General features: G+C 44.9%; 1 protein-coding gene across 1 annotated transcript in view; it reads right to left on the reverse strand.

The window, feature by feature from the left end:
* Positions 1 to 1,937: 1,937 nt before the first annotated feature.
* LOC136652411 (cytosolic phospholipase A2 gamma-like) overlaps positions 1,938 to 21,174 on the reverse strand; it is a 33,599-nt gene continuing 14,362 nt past the window's right edge. The window contains exons 7-10 of the mRNA XM_066629348.1: positions 16,798 to 16,881; positions 12,170 to 12,324; positions 10,547 to 10,715; positions 1,938 to 2,104 (exon numbers count right to left, since the gene is read on the reverse strand). Of these exons, the coding sequence (XP_066485445.1) occupies positions 1,938 to 2,104; positions 10,547 to 10,715; positions 12,170 to 12,324; positions 16,798 to 16,881 (575 nt within the window). The remainder of the gene's footprint in view (positions 2,105 to 10,546; positions 10,716 to 12,169; positions 12,325 to 16,797; positions 16,882 to 21,174) is intronic.

Raw genomic sequence — 21,174 nt, forward strand, 5'->3', positions numbered from 1 at the left:
GTCATATATTGAAAATATGAACAAGGTTTGCACATTTTATCTTCTGTCATTTGTAGCCAATGTGTTTCTGAGAACAAAGTGCTTATTTCTGCCCCTCATCTGCTTAATGATGTCACTTTCTGCTTAATGATGTCACTTTCTGGCCCTTAGGCACCATGAATACTATCTTCAGCCCTCTGTGTGAAACAAGTTTGACATCCCTGTGTCGAGGTCCCTCCCAGAGGCCCTGACCCCCAACTTACCCTGGAGCAGGCACCCCATGCCCAGGGTGGGGAGGCTTCCCTGCCCTTGAGGGGGGCAAAGAAGGTTGGCTCACCCCAACCAGACAGAGGGGGCTGGCAGGGCAAACAAGGAACACTGCAGGAAACAAGCCAGGAACAGGAAAGGCCTTTTCTGCCCCACCTGGAGGAAGGGGAGGGGCCAAAGGGTCGGGCTTGCTCCCTAAAACAGGGAGGCCAGGGATGAGAGCCAGTCAGTGTGAAGCAGGGAACTGTGAGGTAAACAGCTCCTAGGCCAGGTTTGGCAGCTCTGCTAGGGAGGAGGACGAGGGTGCTGGAACCCCCTCCCCCTTCAGCCAATCTGAGGCCTCCCTGGGGGTGGAACAAGCCTGCTCCAGGCCCCTCCAGGGCAGGGACCCTACACCCTGTTTTAAATGAAGCAGGAAATATGGAGCATGCTGGGAGTGATCCCAGCATGCTCTTCATTTCCTACTTTGTTTAAAGAGCCAAGGTAGAGGAAGAAGTTAGTTAAGGGGTCTGCGGGTTGGGGATGGTTGGCAGCCCCAGTGGAAGGGCTGTGATACTATTGGGATTGCTGAGCCTTCCAACTGCTTCAGTAGGCCTAGATTAATTTAGATAGGCAAGATGCTGACACTCAAAGAGCTCCATGAATGTAGAAAGCACACACTCTTGCCAAGATGGTCCGTCCCCCCCCCCCCCCGCCCAAGTCATACTATTTAAGTTTTGGAATGGAGCTTCCTCAGCCCATTCCACTCTCAGTGGTTTTTCATACCCATAGTTTTTTATTGAAGCAGCAATTGTTTAAAAAGAATATGGGAAGCTGCAGATATTCATGACCTAATTAATGTCTTGGGAAAGGGATAAAAGAATTTGGAAAACGGCGCTGAATATTTCTTTGAGAAAAATCTCCTGAGATCAAACTTTCAAGGAAAGCTAATTTTTTTTTTTTTTAAGAGATAGCAATTCAGAAACATTTTTCAAGGGAGTTGTTTCCCCTCTCTGGATTTCACCTGCATTGACATTTAAACTGAATCTATTGTGTTCAATCAATCTTAGCCCAAAAATTCAGAATGAAGAGAAGTACAATGAATTAAGGTACAGGATGGCACTGACAAAGAAAAGCTGACTTCCAGAGAAAGTAGAAAGTGCCATTGAGCATTTTAAGATAAAAATTATATGCTGAAAAATTCATCAACTAAGAATTCTTATTATTCGCCATGCAAAAGGAAGACATGATGTAAATTCATAAAATTAAAAAAAAAATATTCTTAGAGTCCTGGCAAAATACTGCACATGCAGAAGATGATTGGCAGATGCTGTGGCCACTGAAGGGCCTTGAAAATAGCCAGGACATCAGCTATCAAGTGAATGCAATAAGTTCATCTTTGCAGGGAAGTGCTGGTTCCACGTTAGTGAAGACTGTGGGGTAAAGTGCTGCTTTAGGGCTGCATTTTTCCCAGCTTCTGTGATGACTAAACTTCCTTCTGATCGTGTGCATGAACCACACGTTCTGTGTAATTCACATGAAACACATTTCTGCACTAACCTGGAAGTGTGAGCATCAACATCCTGTCTGGGTGATTAGGAATAGTGAAACCAATACAAACAAGCTAGTAAGGAAGCTTCACACATTATGTTGAATGCACATAGATGGGGGAGTGGGATCAAATCCCCTGTCAATATCTGGAAAATAATTTCTTAAACATTTGCAGAAGGAGGGTCCACAATATGCCTGATCTCCTCAAGTATCTTCTGATGAACATTCTTCACATTCTCTTTTGCTGCATGAAGCAGTTTTTCTATCTCTTCCTTTGAATAGCTCTTTCTGAAGGTTGAAAATTGTTCGTTATATTCTTCAGCTTCACCTGACGATAAGGAACATTGGTGAATATAGACCCCATTATTACTACGGATATTGCATGCCCAGCTCAATCCAATGCATATTTACTCAGAAATCTGAGTCACACAAGTTGCATGTTTTCTAAAGATCACAATGGGAGCGTGATCTTGTGTAAGTGATCAGTCACAGCTCTCCTACTCACATTAGTAGACCATGAGTAACCGTGTGCTGTGCACAATTATTTTCACAAGTCAGCTGCTGGGTTGATCATTGGAATGATGACCATTTGTTCATAGGGCCAGTGTACTCACACAGCCCGGGTGTAACCATAACCTTATTCAAGGGAGAGTTAAAGCTGCCCTGATTTCACTAAATAAGAAGGCCATCGCTATTTCCCCTCAATCGGAAAGTTAATTCGTTGAGCAGTTTTTGATAAAACTGGATGCGTATCATGCCTTGCATCCAACCAGCTCGAGCCTTTGACTTAATGACAACCAATGCTTAAAATACTGACTCTCTCACACGTACACACACATGCGCAAACACCTGCCATTGCTGACTGTTTAGAGATATTGTCAATAGGTATTTATAAATTCTGGCATAAAGCTAAAAAAATGAGTAATAAATATTGTAGCCAATCAGAAAACTACATTATTGACTTTTGTTGACACAAGAGTCATCAAGGCCAAATAGGAGTGATTAGAATGCTCTGGTCCTGTTTTCAAATCCCCTGACAAGGAGTTCAACAGGAAAAAAAAATGCCTTCAGAAAGCTTCCAGGTGTTTCTGTATACCTTTTATCCAAATGGTGTGTATGTGAACCTGTGAATGTATACAAGTAATTGCAGGCCTTTTAGCGTACTGTCCAAAGTACTAATGTATAGAGCCTTATCAAAATCATAATCAGAACCAGATCTCATCAGAACATCCTAAGAAATTCTCAATAAAAACCTTTCGTTCCTGAACACACAGCTCTAGCTGTTACAAGATCTTGCAGAGAATGGCCTCAGGGGAGAGGGTACATCCTTGACCTTAGAATACCATGTAAATAGCTGGAGGAAAACCCTATGTTTCACTGGGTTTCACAGCAGAGGAGTATCTCAATGACTTGTGAACACACTTTCTGGTAACAGAAGGTAGGTAGATTTATCCATTCAGTTATGTACGACCAGGGCCTTTGAGAGGAATTTTATCTGGGGGTACAAAGTTTCTTTTGGGCCCCTTTGCAAAGGGGGGAGGGAGGGAATGGACGAGCAGAATGGGGGCAGAGAGGGATAAAACAGGGTGGGAAGAGGGTGGAGACAGCCAGAAAAGTCTTCGGAGTGCAGGTCTACCCATCCATGTAGTATCAGCAGCTGAATACAGTAATATGGAAAATCAAACACATGCCTAACTCTCTAAAATCTTTTAAATATAGAAAATAATTGCAGCAAATTAAAATCCTCATATTTAGGCACACACTAGAATGGGAAGTGTTCTATGCATACCAAAACTTGCTTCTGCAGCAGCTGTAGTCTTGCAGCTGTGTCCCTGATCTCCTATACACTCCTCCGTGGTAAGTAGATCCACAAGCCAAAGAGCTACTATAGCAGGTCAGTTTCCTCCCAGACACTGTGTTAAGGAGTGTCATGTATGCATTCCTTGGCCCTACATTTATGGCTTGCCAGAAGCTGCAGTAGCTGCAACTACATGCTTGTGGTATTGTTCGCAACATCCTGTGCGGGCAACAGTCTGAGTAGATAGGAAAATGTAAGACCCCAGGAAATTTCTGGGACCCCTCCATTGGCTCCTGGGACCCATTTTTGACCCTGGGCTTGGGTACAAACTACCCCCTTTACCCCCTCAGCTAGGCCCTGAGTACAACTCTTGACAACTTTATAGGTGGGAGCTCCCCATGTTGCCCTGTCAAGGACAGCTTTTTTTCGACTCTTGGATGTTCAGCTTTGTATGTAACTGCTTTGATGGTATCAAACCAATGTGTTCTTTGTCTGCTCCTTCTTCTTGTTCCACTAGCAATCACTGAACTTGCACACATGACATGGCCAAAGTAAATCGGTCATAGTCTTTCAATTTTGACACCCACACATCATTATAGGAAAGACTGTTGCTCTGAGTAGCCTACCTTTTGTACTTAGGGTGATATATTTGCTTTTCCAGATCTTATTCATACTAAAAAGGTGGGAGAGCAGCTTTTAAAGTGAATTCTGGGGGAAAGCCGATAGGAGCCAAGTGGCATCCGGTTCAGGAGGTTAGAGAACAACAAGGTAGTGACAGAGTGGGAATTGGGAGAGGAAGCATGATGGGATGTGATCCAGCAAAATGAGAGGCTACAGGGATAAAGGAGCAAATAAGCAGCCCATCTCAGGGGATACAAGATGCCCATCTCTGTATACAAGTGCTTTTATGCTTTTATGCAAATGCCCAAAGTCTCCAAGCAAAGATGGGGGAACTGGAATGTTTGGTGGCTAGGGAAAACTATGATATAGTGGGCATAATGGAAACATGATGGAATGAGGAGAATCAGTGAGATACCACAATCCCAGACTATAAACTCTATAGAAGGGACAGGGAGGGGCATCTTGGAGGTGGGCTGGCCATCTATGTTAAAGAAGGGGTAGAATCCAGCAAAGTAGAAACTGAAGGTGGATCAGACTCCACCATAGAATCACTGTGGGTGAAATTACCAGAGGAGCAATGTAATACTGGGCGTGTACTATTGTCCTCCACACCAGAAACCTGAAGGGGACTTTGAAATGAGGAAACAGATCAGGGAGGCATCAAGGAGAGTTTTTAATCATGGGGGACTTCAATTATCCTCACATCAACTGGGTTAATTCATGCTGTGGTCATCTGAACTGCTTTCTTGACTTCCTAAATGACTGTGCATTAGAGCAGCTAGTCATGGAGCCCACCAGAAGACAGGTGACTCTGAATTATTGTGTAGTACTCAGGACCTACCTCAGGAGATGTAAATATTACTGAGCTGTTGGGGATCTGTGACCATGCCACTGTCTGTTTGCCATGCATGTCAGGGGAAGAGTGCCAAGCAAATCTGACACAAAAACCCTTGCGTTCCAAAGGGTGAACTTCCCCCAAATGATGAGACTAGTCAGAAGTTGAAAGTGAAGGTAAAAAGAGTCCAATCTCTCCAGAGTGCATGGAGGTAGTTTAAAACAATAGTAATGGAGGCCCAGTGGAAGTGTATACCGCAAAGGAAGAAAGGTTCCACTAAGTTTGAGGATGCCAACATGACTGATGAGCAAAGTTAAAGAGGCATTAAAGGGCGAGGAAGCTTCCTTCCATAAATGGAAGTCTTGCCCTAATGAAGAGAATAAAAAAGAACATAAACTGTGGCAAAAGAAATGTAAGAAGGTGATATGGGAGGCCAAGAAAGACTTTGAGGAACATAAGGCCAGCAACATTAAGGGGAATAGTAAAAGCTTCTGCAAGTGTGTTAGACGCAGGAAACCTGCCAGAGGTAGTTGACCCGTGGTTGACCCGTTGAACGGTGAGGGAGAGAAAGTGAAGATAAAAGGAGACTTGGACATGGAAGCAAAATTAAATGAGTTCTTTGCATTTGTCTTCATGGCAAAAGACCTTGGACAGATGCCGCTGCCTGAATAGTTCTTCTTGACTAAGGAATTAAGGGTGCAATGCTATCTTGTGCTGGAACAGGCAAGCCAAGAGACTTGCACTGTATCCAGTGCAGGATAGGTGCCCAAAGTGGCTCAGTCAGAGGTAAGGGGAAACTCTTCCTTTTACCTCTGGGTAAGCCACTGCAGCCTCTATGGGTCTCCTCTGACTTGCGCCACCTCCTGAGGTGGCGCAAGTTCGAAGAGAGTAGAGCGGTTTCAAGTTGCTTGGGGAACGGGGTTGGGATCTGGCATAGCCCCGCTTCCTGCTCCCCCCGCCTGCCCCTGGAACTGCCCTTTGCCTGCCCTCCCCCCTTCCCCAGAACACCTCCCTCTCGTCTCCTCTCCCCTCCTCCCCATCCTCCCAGACAACTGCGTCAACTGAGCTTGGCTGACTCAACTTACCTGGGGGAAGCTGCCACAGAGGCTGAATGCAGCCTCCATGTTCCAGCATACCTCTGTGTGCTGGCGCAGCTTCCTCCTGCAAACGTGCTTTACGGCATGTTTGAAACCCTCCTAGGCTGACGCAAGGGACTTGCGCCAGCCTAACGTGCAGTTAGGATTGTGCTGTAAGTCAGATAGAGGTTAAAAGAGAAGATGTTTCAGACTCAGTTAACAAATTAAAGACCAATAAGTCACCGGGCCCTGATGGCATCCACCCAAGAGATATTAAGGAATCGAATAACAAAGTTGCTGATCTCTTGACTAAAATATGCAACCTGTCCCTCAAAACGATAGGCCCGGGACATCTGTTCCAGGCAAGATGGTGGAATGCCTCACTGAAGATAAAGTCTTAAAACTCAGATGAACAAGCCTTGCTGAGGGAGAAACAGCATGGCTTCTGTTAGGGCAAGTCATGCCTCACAAACCTTTTAGAATTCTTTGAAAAGGTCAACAGGCATGTGGATGCAGGAGAACCTGTGGATATTATATATCTGGACTTTCAGAAGGCGTTTTACACAGTCCCTCACCAAAGGCTGCTGAGAAAACTCCATAGTCAGGAAATTAGAGGGCAGGTCCTCTTCTGGATTAGGAACTGGTTGAGGACCAGGAAACAGAGGGTGGGTGTCAATGGACAATTTTCACAACGGGGACTGGTGAAAAGCGGTGTGCCCCAAGGATCTGTCCTGGGACCAGTGCTTTTCAACATGTTCATAAATGACCTGGAGACAGGGTTGAGCAGCGAGGTGGCCAAGTTTGCAGATGACACCAAACTGTTCCAAGTGGTGAAGACCAGAGGAGATTGTAAAGAGTTCCAGAAGTACGTATCTCTCCAAACTGGGAGAATGGGCAGCAAAATGGCAGATGTGTTTCACTGTAAGTAAATGTAAAGTAATGTACACTGGGGCAAAAAATCAAAACTTCACATATAGGCTAATGGGTTCTGAGCTGTCTGAGACAGATCAGGAGAGAGATCCTGGCATGCTGGTGGACAGCTTGATGAAAGTATTGACCAGTGTGCAGTGACAGTGAAAAAGGCTAATTCCATGCTTGTGATCATTAGAAAAAGTATTGAGAATAAAATGGCTAACATTATGATGCCATTGTACAAATAGATGTTAAGGCCACACCTGGAGTATTGTGTCCATTTCTGGTCACCACATCTCAAAAAGGATACAGTGGAAATGGAAAAGCTGCAGAAGAGAGTGAGCAAAATAATTACTAGGATGGGGTACATCCCTTAGGACGAAAGGCTACAGCATTTGGGGCTCTTCGATCTAGAAAAGAGGCGCCTGAAGGGTGACACAACAACGGACCTCTGCAGCCCCGTGTCCGGGGCATAGCTCTGTGATGGTGCCCCACCTTGCAGGCTATTGCCACCCCCCCCCCACTCATCAGAGGCTCACAGAGCTTCACGTGACCGCAGTCCATGCCGGAGAAACCTCTGTGAGGTTCCCTGGCGCTATAAACCGTGCTTCTGGCAAACCAGAAGCTTGATCTGGTGTGCTCCCTGGGGCATTTGGTGGGCCGCTGTGAGATACAGGAAGCTGGACTAGATGGGCCTATGGCCTGATCCAGTGGGGCTGTTCTTATGTTCTTATGTTCAGAAGCACAGTTTCTGTCCCCGTCGGGAGCCTCAGAGAGGCTTCTGTGGGGTCCTAGTGGCCGGCGCCTGGGGCATTTGCCCCATCTCACCCCACGGTAGGCACGCAACTGGGGTGACATGATAGAGGCATACAGAACTATGCAGGAGATTGATAAAGTGGATAGGGGGGTGTCCTTTTCCCTCTCATAGCCAGAACCAGGGGACATACACTAAAATTGAGTGTTGGGAAAGTTATGACAGACAAAGGGAAAAATTTATTTATCCAGTGTGTAATTAGTCTGTGGAACACCTTGCCACAGAATGTGGTGATGGCATCTGGCTTAGATGCCTTTAAAAGAGGATTGGAAAAATTTCTGGAGGAAAGGTTACAAACCATGAAACTGGATTGGATGGGCCTTTGGCCTGATCTAGCAAGGGTTTTCTTATGTTCTTATGACCACTGCAGTTCAACCTAAAATTATCCTGCATTTAATTTCAGGTGTAGAATTACGACTGTGAACAATATTTGATCCAAGGAAGATAGAATCCTGGTCTGATTCTATTTCCTCATTGTTAATAGTTAACATTACTTGTCCATCTGCTGCTGTTGTCATTACCTTCGTTTTCCTGTTGTTAATCTCATTTTTTTCCACTTTTTTTCCACTGAGTAATAGAAATCATCAGTAAAATAAAACAAAAACCTATCCCATAGAGCTGGCTATCCTAAGGTCTTGCTAAGCCTTTTGAGGAGCCTCACAGGGAGGATAGGTGAAAGCAAAAATCTTCAGTAACAATCCTTTTTCCTTGCTGCCTTCTGTGTGAGTCATTTCAGTAGTCCTGGGAAGGAATGTAGAGTCAGGCACCTTTGAAGAGCTTCCTGTCTTCTCTGTTCTTCAGGTAACAACAGAGGTGTCAAGTAGCTAATGACTGAAGCCAGAGACTGAAGCAAATGCCTGAAAGTTTACCTATGTTTCAGTGTTTCAGGAGCATACGTGCACCATTACGTTCCACAGAGTTTTAGGTGAATAATAACCAGCAGAAACAAAACAAAAAAGGGGGTAGGAGAGGAGCTGATGCAGAATAAGAAATATGACTGAGTGTGCAATCCTAACCCCTTATGTCAGTGCTTTCCAGCACTGACAAAAGGGCAATGCAGCTCTGAGATAAGGGAACAAACATTCCCTTACTTTGAGAGGGCCTCCATGAGTGCCACCCAACTGCAGGATGCAGCACATGTCGCATTGGCACCGCTATGCCAGCGCTGGAAAGCACTGACATAAAGGGTTAGGATTGTGCCGTGAATAGGTCTCAATAGGCTGCAAACAGCACAATCCTAAGCATTTATACTCAGAAGTAAGTTCCAATGTGTTCAGTGGAGTTTACTCCCAGGAAAGTCTATACAGAATTGCAGCCAAAGGCATGTTTATGCACCATTATGTTCCACAATTAATTACAAGTATGAACCTGTTGCTAAAGGGTTTCAATAAAAGTGAATTACAAAGTATAGTCCCTTACTCTAAAACAGCAATTTTCAACCTTTTTCATCTCATGGCACACTGACAAGGCACTAAAATTGTCAAGGCACACCATCAGTTTTTTGACAACTGACAAGGCACACTATGCTTCTGGTGGGGGGATCACATCCCCCAATGGCCCTATTTATACTTGACATTCCCCCACACTCTTGCGGCACACCTGCAGACCATTCAAGGCACACCAATGTGCCATGGCACACTGGTTGAAAATGGCTACGCTAAAAATATGCCAAATTACAGTGGGGGGAGGGTGAATGCACATTTTTACAGTGGTGCAGTGGCCCTGAAACAGTGACTTTTGCCCTTCTGGTGTGCAAATGGGGTGACCCTAACAATCTGAAAAAAAAAAAAAATACTCACAGAACGGGTTTCATCACTGGCCTCAGTAAAAAAAAGATTCAGAGAATTGGTTGGCAGAATATTTTGTTACCCTATAGCTCCAGGTCAAAACTGTCTTAATTCAGGAAAAAAGTATGCACCAAAGCAAATGTTTTCTTAATTCTGGGAGCACTTCATGTACATCTTTCATGCACACCCAGGGGGAGGGAGAGATGCCCCACAGGCGAAGAACCCTTATCTGGTGATACTGATCTTAAACGTCTAAGGGTGCAGTTCTAACCCCTTATGTCAGTGCTTTCCAGCACTGACATAAGGGCAATGCAGCTCTGAGGTAAGGCAACAAACATTCCCTTACTTTGAGGAGGTCTCCGTGAGTGCCACCCAACTGCAGGATGCAGCACATGTCCCATTGGCACCGCTATGACAGTACTGAAAAGCACTGACTTTAGGGTTAGGGGTTAGGATTGCACCCTAATTCTGCTTTACAGGAGAACATGCTTCTCCAGCTTTGTCCAGTATATGCTCAAACCCGAGCAGTCCTGCACAACTCGTAACCGATTAGATCTGGTAGAATTACCATCCCCGTATAAAAATTTCCCATTGGTTGATCTTCTCCCCCCACAAAAAAATAACCTCTGGTTTTACAGTCCACCACTGGTGTAGTTTACTTCATTGACCGTGGTATTGGAAAGGAAGAAAGAAGGCTAAAGAAGGAAATGTTCAGCATTTTGGAAAAGTAAAAATGTCAGAAAGAAAAAGGTAGCAGGAATCCATGCGTTTGAATGACAGATTTAAATTAAGCTTTAGGAAGACCAGGATATTAAAAGCAATTCATAGTGCCAGAAACAAGAAGATCCATTGCACACTATCATATCAAAAATTATTTCACTCTAATCAATTAGAACGTTCTCCCAACAAACCACATTCTTGAGTTACCTGGGCAGTTGTCATCGTTGAATAGTGGGAAATGCATGACGGTTGGGGAACCTTCCTCTCTGAAGATGTAGCAATCCAACAAAGGTTGCCCTTCCTTTGGCAGATTATCAGGTATCTTGGGAAATCTCAGTTCATTTGCCTTACAGTATTCAGCGGCTTTTTTGAGGGTCTGAACCAAAGGGAAAGAGAGTGAAATGACCAAATCCATTTAGGGGAATAACTGCTGGTTGATTGACTGCCTGAAAAGTTCCAATCATGAACCCATCAGATGTTACCTCAGCAGCATGAGAAATCAGGTGGTGTTATTCTCTTCAATGCTACTCTAGTAATGTCAGAATCAAGACATATCTTCATTGATTTTCTAGCAAATTGAATTTGGATGTGAACCTTGAATCAGACCCTTCCCCCTGACCACTAAATAATCTTCCAAACTTCCTCTCAGCCCACTGAACTGCTGTGGGGTTTGTGCTCCAGCAGTGGTGGCAAGACAAAGAAAGGAAAGTCTCAGGCAGGGAAGAGGTTGGGCCACCCCGTCACACCCATTGATGGGGTAACACAAGGGGAAAATGCAGGCTTCCACATGCTCCGACTTGAAGAAGCAGGTCAGCCAACTTGCTTCTTCACTCCAAGTCCGGCAGCTGTTGCACTGGAAGTAATTGGCGATGACATCATCATGTCACCTACAATTACTTCCCCATATGATGCCAGAGTCACCATCTCCGGGTGCCACCAGAGACAGTAATGCCACTAGTCTCAGGCAACCACTGGAAAATGAAGTTTTCCCAAGTACTACTTCAATATCAAGAATATCAAGAATAATGCTGGAGGGGGAAGAAGCTGTGTCAGTTTCTTTCCACAGAACCAAAACACCAGTGGATTATTGAGGAAAGTAGCCTCCACACCAGAAAGGGTACTAGGAAAATACTGTTTTGCTCCAATGTTCCATTCTCATGTGTAAGAAGATACTACATACTTATCATAAATAATCCTGAAACCATTAGTGGAAGGCTGTGGCTCAGGAGAGGAGCACATGTTTTGCATTAAGAAGAACTCAGGTGCAATCCTGAGGACACTTGGAGAACACAGTATTCTTTTAACATCTCACCTTCCCAACTTGACTAATATTCAATTAGACAAACAGGGTCAGCCAGACTGGAGTCACTGCCTCATGTCGTCACCACCACCCCAACCGAGAAAGAAAAATGCTCCTATTTAACTCATTCCTTCCAGCACAATCTTTTGGATAAAACAGGAAGTACGGATGATGCTGGGGGCTTGCAGCATGTCCTGCATTTCCTGTTTTATTTAAAGGGACAGCAAGGAAGGAGCCATGTGAGTGGCTGCTTCTCTACCTCCTACCACATCTCCTTGCTCCTTTCTCAAGGGTCCCTTTAGGTTTAAGTAAAGGGTCCCCTTAGATTAAGTAAATTTACAGTTCTCCCCACTACACACACTTGATCCAAAGAGCATCACTTGCTTCATGGATGGGCTGACCCTGTGTACAAGAAAGGTTGCAAAATATACCTAATCATTTTTTTTTTAAATAATGAATCCTTGGCAACCAGTTCCTTTAACCCTGAATCCTAGCTTTGCATGATCATCTCTCCACATTAAATGAGTTACCTCAAAAGGATCCCCAGCGCTGAAGTCAAAGGAGAGGATCAGCTCCACCTTCCTTTCAGGGCGCAGAATGAGTGGGTAAGCCGTGTTGATGGCCACACCCGCATCAATCAGAGAGACAGCTGGCTCTTTAGTCAGCTCAGGGTAATTGACATCAGCTGCACGAAGTGAAACACAGCTTCAGTATAGGATAACTGAATCCATACAAACCCATCAATAGCCATCTACTTCCCATGTAGTAGTACTGACCCTGCTAATGCTGCTAATTAAGAATAATATAATTATTATAAATACTACTATGATGGTGCTTGCCATGTGATGTTTATATTAAAATGTTGCTGGCATCCTTCAGTCTCAGAAGACTATGGTATCGCGCTCTGAATGGTGGTTCTGGAACAGAGTGTCCTCTCCAGTGCGCAAAGCCTGGGTAAAGTAGCTATGGAGGATAGACTGTTTCCCATGCAGCAAATCCCCCCTCTCCACCTCGCTGAAATGCTCCAATGGAAAGGCAGAGGCCAATACGGTTGGTTCCAGCGGCGTCGCAGGAGTTGCCAGAACATGACTATGTTCAGCCATGATCTGCCTCAGGGACTCCGGCTCTGGATTTTGCCTCAAGGTTGACTCCTGAAGCCTTTTCCATAACTGGATGTAGCCACAAGGCAGTGGAGGTTTGGGATCAGAGTTTTCCTTCTCTCAGATGAGCTGCCTTCCCAACCTAACGAGTCCCATTTACCCAGAGGCTGTTTAGTCGCCTCTTATGACAAGTACAGCCAAACTGAGGGCCTATTCTTATCCCCAGCCCCCAGGGGAATTAAAATGTATTTTTATAATATAGTATGATATATAATATATAATATTATAATATCATTAAAATAACATTGTTCCCTAAAAACACCTGCAGCTTGATTAATTGTGGGGGTATCTCTTTAGTGTGCCCAAGGCTTTCACTCAGTAAACCTGATTAATCAATTCAGCTTGCATTTTTTCTCACTGCAGTCTTTACTCTGCAATCCCAAGAATTCCCTGGTTCATGTCTTCTCTTTTCTTCCCTTGAGGCATGGACTTCATGTGACACACACTATGGATATGCCACAAAACACAACATCCCCATATTGGGGATTGATCTCTGCCCCATAAAAGGTAGAAAGGTGTAGGAACATGCAGGTTGTGACCATCAGCTTAGGTTCCTCTGGTCCTAAATCATCATTGGCTGCCTTGGTGAGGTGGGAATGCGTGACATTGTAGCACAGGCAGAGCACCTCTGTTTGTAGTGGCAATTAATAGGAATGACTGAGAGTTGGTGTATGGGGATCCCTACTCATTTATGAAGCTCATTCAATGACATTGGGTCAGTCATTTTTTCCTCACTTAACCTATTTCTCAGGATTGCTGTGGGGACAAGATGAGGTAATCCAGGTGGGTTTCAAATAGGAAACTTTGGGACACCTCTGTAGCTTTGGGACACCTCTGTAGGGAATATTTGGAGAGGCTCAGCCTAACTAAAGAAGGGAAAGGGGCATTAAGTCGCAATTTCCAGGGCTTACATTGCCTGAACAAATGCATGAAAAATGGGAAATAAACAAGACAAGCTTGAACTTCTAGCAAGGGAAGGTAAATTTGACTTGATAGGAATAACCAAAACCTGGTGGGATGACTCCCATGATTAGAATGCACAAATAGAAGGCTATCAGTTGTTCAGAAAGAACAGATGTGGTAAAAGGGGAGGGGGAATGGCATGATATGTCAAAAATTTATACACCTACTCAGAAATGCTATAAAATCATCCAGATACCCCTGTGGAGAGCATCTGGGTGAACATTAGGGGGGAAAGCAACAAGCACAACTTTGTGGTGGGCATCTACTATAGACCACCAGGCCAAGGGGAGGAAGTGGATGATGTTTTCCTGAAAGAACTGGCTGACATTGCAAGGAAACATGATGTAGTTATAATCGGGCACTTAAACTATCCAGATATCTGTTGGGAAACTAATTCGGCCAAGCATGGGAGGTCCAATAAATTCATGTTGTGCCTGGAGGATAACTTCAAACTGCTGGAATTCTCAGTCTTATGGTAAACAAAAGGAATACACAGTGAAACCTGTGCATTGGATTTCAGGATGGCTGATTTTAATGAGCTCAGAGAAATCATAGCTGGGATCTCATGAGTTGATGAACTAATGGGAAAAGGGGCCCAAGATGGGTGGGAGCTCCTTAAGAAGTAGTTTCTACAGGTGCCGACAAAAACAATTCCTATGACAAAGAAAAGGGGAAGATGCCTCAGAAACCAGGATGGCTGCACAAACAACTTAGTGGCGAGTTGAAGATTTTAAAAGACATGTATAGGAAATGGAAGATAGGACTGATCACCAGGGAGAAGTACAGACAGATAGCCTGGTCACGAATGCTAAAGCTCAGTGTGAGCTGGGACTGGCCAGGGATGTCAAGAACAACAAAGGCCCAATTCCTAACCAATTTTTCAGCAGTGGCATAGCAATGCCAATGGGGCGTGTTCTGCATTCTGCAGTTGGAGGGCACTCATGGAGGCCTCCTCAAAGTAAGGAAATGTGTGTCCCCTTATCTAGGACCTGCATTGCCTTATGTCAGTGATTGAAAGTGGGTTAAGTTTATGCCCAAAAAGGGTTTTTTTTTAGGTATGCCCAAAGAAAGAGGAGGAGAAATGAGGGGTGGGATTGCTCCTAGATAAGGATGGTCAATTGGTATCTGGAAACAAAGAGAAGGCAGAGCTGCTCAACTCCTATTTTGCATCTGCCTACTTTCAGAAGGAGGATAGTACAAATGCAGGTGCAGGGTTCTTGGCTGATAGGAAGGATATGCTTACACCCCCAAAGAGGTAATGAAAACCTGGATGGCACAAGTCTGAAGATTAGAACTGACAGGGAATTAGCTAGAACCCTCTTAAGGGTGCAATCCTAACCCATTATGTCAGCGCTTCCCAGCACTGGCATAGAGGTGCCAATGAGTCATGTGCTGCATCCTGCAGTTGGGTGGCACTCACAGAGGCCTCCTCAAAGTAAGGGAATGTTTGTTCCCTTATCTCAGAGCTGCATTGCCTTTATGTCAGTGCTGGGGTTAGAAGTGTTCAGAAAGACCTAAACAAAATTGAACACTGGGCTGAAATGAATATGAAGATCAACAGGAACAAATGCAAGGTTCTGCCCTTAGGCAAAAATAACCAAAGACACAGGTATAAAATGGGAGCTACCTGGCTTGACAGCCCCTGCAAACAGGATCTTGGAGTTGCAGTGGATCACAAGATGAATATGAGTCAACAGTGTGATGTGGCTGCAAAGAAGCTGAATGCAATTTTACCTTGTATCGGTAGAACCGTAGCTTCTAAGTCATGAGGTTGTGGTTCTGCTTTACTCTGCATTGGTTAGACCTCACCTGGAGTACTATGTCCAGTTCTGGGCACCTTGGTTTAAGAAAGATGCAGCCAAACTGGAGTGGCTTCAGAGGAGAGCGATGAGGATGATAAGAGGGCTGGAGAACAAGCCCTGTGAAGAAAGGTTGAGGGAATTTGGTATGTTTAGCCTGGAGAAGAGAAGATTGAGAGGGGATATGATAGCTCTCTTCAAATACCTGAAGTGCTATCATATGGAAGAAGGGACAAATTTGTTCTCAACTGACTCTGAAAGTAGAACTAGATTCAATGGATACAAACTGCAAGAGAAGAGATTCTGATTGGATATCGGGGGGAAAATTCCTGATCGGAAGAGCATTTTGGCAGTGGAACAGATTGCCAAGGGAGGTGGTGGATTCTCCCTCACTGGAAATCTTCAAACAAGCATCTCCTGATGCTCTAGGAGGATTTCCTGCTATAGGCAGAGGGTTGGACTAGATGACCTATTAGGCACCTTCCAACCTTACTAACTGACTAAAGGATGAATGGACTTTGGAGACTGCAGGAGCAGAAACTGCTGGAAACACTGGAGATGTGTGTGTGGCTGCCATGCCCAAGACCTGCTGAGGACTGAAGTGCTGCTGTAGTGGTGGGAGGAGATGCTGGCAGGAGAGGGGAGGAAGGAGGACCTCTGCAGGTTGAACAGGCAAGCTACCCTGATGGTGGGGTCCAGCAGTACTACAGAGCAGAACTAGGGTCATTTTTGGGGAAAGAAGGGGAGCTAATTCGCTTAAAGTGGGCATAATTCTCTAAGTGATGTTTGGCCTTGGAATCTAGCAAAACCGATATCACCTTATGTGTCACTTGGAGCTCCATGGAGGGAGGGTGGGATAAATATATGAAAAATAACTTTTAGAAAGTCTTAAAATGCATATTATTTCAAACTCCATGAAACTGAGGAGGGGACTCAAGTCATTCAACATTTTCCTCCTACGTGTTGTTTACTGTAGGAAAAGAAAGCTTCAAATGAAAGTCATTTCAACCATGTTACCAACTGAAAATAGTTCATGGGAGCACACAATCTGGCTTAGAGTCACATCAGTGGGAAAAGTGCCAAAGCCCCCTACCTCCCCTGTGCTATTTTAAAAAAAGAAAAAGGAAAACACCTGCAGACAGCACACTTTTTAAACATGTGTTTTGGCTGACTTAACATGAGAGTTGCATTCTTGTAGCATGTATAACATGAACCATAATAGCAACATAGGCTTACAGTAGTTGTACAAGAAGTTGTTTGTTGTCCCCCATTTCCAACAGACAACACTATGCCATGTTTCTGAGATGAAGTGCCACACATCTAAAACGAACAAGATTCAGAAGAGCAATAAGAGAGAAGCAACAAGACATTTCAAAATCATAGCCTGAAATCAAGACCCAGCTAGTTTCATCTTTTCAGTCTCTCAAATGTTGATTTTCTACCTCTGCTACAGTGAGCATCAGCAGGGCAGCAGGAAGAGGTACCAAAGCATGACAGGAATGAATTTGAGTTTAACCAGAAAGATTTCTAAAATTCACACTGGAAGTGGAGTATGAAAGGTTTGCTCCAGTGTTCCATTTCCACAACTTATTTGCAACTCCTGCTCTCCTCATGTTCTCAATGTGCCTTTAAACATTTGAGTCAAATTTCTTTGTTGTGATCCTGCACGTTAGTAAAAGAATATTTAGGCTGCAATCAGCAGTGCTGAATCCATGTAAATCCATGTAAATGTGAAGTGGTAAACATTCAATGTGCAGGTAACAGTGGCAAAGCTAGTGGGAAGGAGGTGGGTTGGCCACCCTGGATTACACCCTCAGGAGTGTAACACCACTAGTGATCAAAATCACAAAATTGTGGTTATTAGGAATAATACAATCATGTTATATACCATTTGATGAGTAATTTATAGCAGAATGCAATGAAACAAACAAGAGTAAATATCTCCATTCTATCAAAAGTTAAATCTTCATTCTATCAAAAAAATCAGAAAACAAAAATACAACTGTCTTAAAGCCCAATCCTGAGCACAGCGTGCTGGCTCACCGCTGGCCGCACTGTCGCAAACATGCCATAAAGCAAGTTTGTGGTCCCTAGCGCCGGGCAAGCGCCTGTGGTAGCTCAGTGCTGGGCTACTGCCAGGTGGGCACCCAAGCTCTGCCACTCAGTGGTCATGTGAACTGCCAAGCAACAGAGAGGTAAGTAAGGGTGTGGGGGGAGGCAGGCACGAGGCATTCTGGGGAGGGAGGGAGGTGGTGGGGAAAGGGTGGAGAGGAGGCGTGCTGCCGGGAGGGAGCGAGGGGGGTAGGGAGGCGGCAAGCTCCACTGCATCCTGAGCTTCCATGTTGGGTTCACTGCCTGACACGGAGGTTTTTGATTCATCTCTGATGTTTTCTAATAAAGTTTTCCTTAATTCAAAATGGCCCAATGAGACTAATTGTTCAAAGAGCTGAAGGGATGCTATTATGATACAGCATGGAATCAATAAGGTGTTAATAAGGTGATACCCTAGGGAGAGGGGGTGATTCCACTAGAGACAAAAATTGTGGAAATTGAGGTTTTTAGGAATAATACCATCACGTTATATATCATTTGATGTGTAATTTATTACAGAATGTAATGAAATGAACCACACTGAAATATTTGTGTCCTATCAAAAGTTATAGCCAAATAAAAAGAAAACACAACTGACTGATGTAACTAACAGCGCAATCCTATCCTGTGGTGGAACAGGCAAGCCAGGAGGCTTGCGCTGTATCCAGTGCAGGATAGTGGCCATAAGCAGCTCAACCAGAGGCAAGGGGAAACATTTCCCCTTACCTCCGGGTAAGGGCTGCTGGTCTGTATGAGTCTCCTTGAACTTGCACCACCTCTTGAGATGGGACAAGTCTGAGGAGAGTGGAGCAACTTGCAGCCACTCCGTTCTCCGTGGGACAGGGGTTGGAATCTGGCATAACCACTGGTGTCACTAGGGGGGAGTGCAATGCAAAAAAACAGAATTGAAATAGCTCCTTTCCTTCAAAAGTTATGGCCAAAAACCCAGAAAGAAAAAATGCATGGAGCCCTATGGAAAGTGAAAGTGAGTCATATCGCATGTTTACTCGTGAGTAGGCATACTTGCCATAGTCCATCAGAAAGGGCAGGCTGAGAGGAATCCAACATCACCAGAATGGTCCTGATCCAATGAATGCAGCCCCCAAAAACAGAGAAGGAAGTCCCTGCCTCCCTCCCAGCTGCATCTATTGAGCCCGAAACGAAGCCACATTGCTGAGTTTACTCACGAGTAGGCAAACTTGCCTTAGTCCAGGCAAGGACTGAGAAGGCTCAGGGCAAGCTGAGAGGACTCCAAGGACATCAGAATGGTCCTGATCCAATGAATGCAGCCCCGAAAAACACAAAAGGGAGGAGGAGGTAAAGAAAATATTTCTTTACTCAGCGTGTGGCTGGTCTGTGGAACTCCTTGCCGCCGGATGTGGTGCTGGCGTCTGGCCTGGATGCCTTTAAAAGGGGATTGGACAAGTTTCTGGAGGAAAAATCCATTATGGGGTACAAGCCATGATGTGTATGTGCAACCTCCTGATTTTAGAAATGGGTTAAGTCAGAATGCCAGATGCAAGGGAGGGCACCAGGATGCAGGTCTCTTGTTATCTGGTGTGCTCCCTGGGGCATTTGGTGGGCCGCTGTGAGATACAGGAAGCTGGACTAGATGGGCCTATGGCCTGATCCTGTGGGGCTGTTCTTATGTTCTTATGTTCTTATGAGGTCCCTCCCTCCCAGCCATATGGAAAGCGAAGCAGCCTCAAGGTTGCATTTACTCATGAGTAGGCAGACGAGCCTTGGCTGGTGGTCAGGCCAGGCAAAGGGGAATGTGAGGACACTGGAGTGGTCCTGATCCAATGGAACTGAGGCTCAACATATGTTGAGAAGGCAGCCTCTCTATCCAACTAAAAAGGGCAAAAAAAGAAGCTTGAATGGTAAGGGGAAAGTTTTCTATTTTGCACTTGCAAAGCCAGGTGGGTCTTTATTCTGATATGCCTGAAATAGAAGAACTTTAAAATGGGCACTGGGGAGGGCTGGAAATCTCACTCATTCTTTTTTTTGGGGGGAGGGGTTATTGCAGGCAGGCTACAGAGTAAGCTCCATTGACCACTATGGGACTTACTTCAGAGTAGACATGCATAGGATTGGGCTCACAGGCTGCAATCCTACCTACACTTTCTTGAGAGTAAGCCCCATTGACCACAATAGGACTTACTTCAGAGTAGATTCATTTGGTGGAACAGGACTGGCTCCCCCTTATTTAAGTATTTCTTTTATTTTAATTATTTATAATTATTTATTTTAATTTGCTTGATGATGTCACTTCTGGCCATGACATCACTTCCAATGGGTCCTGGACAGATTGTCATTCTAAAAAGTGGGTCCCAGTGCTAAAAGTTCGAGAACTGCTGCAATAAGGTGTTAGTAAGTTGACACGGGTGTGTGTGACTCTACAAGTTTTCAAAATCACTAAAATCTGAATTTGGAGGAATAAGAACATCATGTTATATATCAATCAATGCGTAATTTCATGCAAAATGCAATGAAACAAACCACATTGAAATATCTGTGTTCTAACAAAAGGTGCAGCCAAAAAACCAGTGGGGGTGGGGCGATGGCACATCACCACGCCCATCACCTGGGGCGTTGCCCCGCCCACTGCATGGGATGACATGCAGGCCTCCTGCAACGGGTGACACGAATCCTAGTGATGCCACTGGGCATAACTGCCAGATCCCAGCCCCGCTCCCTGCCCACCTGCCTGCCCCTTGGGCCGCCCATCACCCTCCCTCCACCTGCCCAGGAACGCCTCCCTCCTGCCTCCTCCCTGCCTCCCCCATGCCTACCTTTTACCCTTGTGTTGGCTCATCCGAGCCAATGCAAGAAGCCGGGAGGGAGCTGGTGCAGAGGCCTCCACTGGCCTCTGCAGGCCAGCGCTTCTGAGCACGCTGGCCTGGCTTCCTCCCATCGAGGCGCAAATGCGCTTGACAGCACATTTGCAACCCTCCCAGGTCAACCCAAGGGACTCAAAGTTAGGATTGCGCCCTAAATTAATTAAATAAATTTGTCATAAGGGTGGGACCAAAAATTTATGGACCTTGGGAGTCAAATGACCTAGCTACGCCACTGGTAGGTAATATTAACATTCAGTTACTTGCCTGTGAACCAACTGAACAACTGTAAATGTGCTGTATCTGAAAGAAAGAAAAATAGCAGACTGAGACAAAAAGTCAAGCTTCTAAACAAACAACTCACCATTACCATAGGGAACTAAGGAACATATTTTAAATTTCTTGCATTATTTTTTCATTACTTTCCAACAGAAATGAACACTGTTGGGGTCAAACAGAACAACACAACACAAAACACATGCACTGTTCTCTGTGAAAATTACAGGGACTGCATGGAGTCCTATTTTTGCTGGGCAAGGGCAGCTCTGGAACACTTGGCAACGATGTCATCATCAAGCTCCTGAACGCCATGAACAAAACTACATGGGGTTCCAATTCTAGCTGTAGCTCAGTGGGAACAGGGCATTCATGTTCTATGTTTCTGTGTTCCAGACACACATCAGGG

This window comes from Tiliqua scincoides, chromosome 5 (assembly GCF_035046505.1).
Source record: "Tiliqua scincoides isolate rTilSci1 chromosome 5, rTilSci1.hap2, whole genome shotgun sequence".
Taxonomy (NCBI): domain Eukaryota; kingdom Metazoa; phylum Chordata; class Lepidosauria; order Squamata; family Scincidae; genus Tiliqua; species Tiliqua scincoides.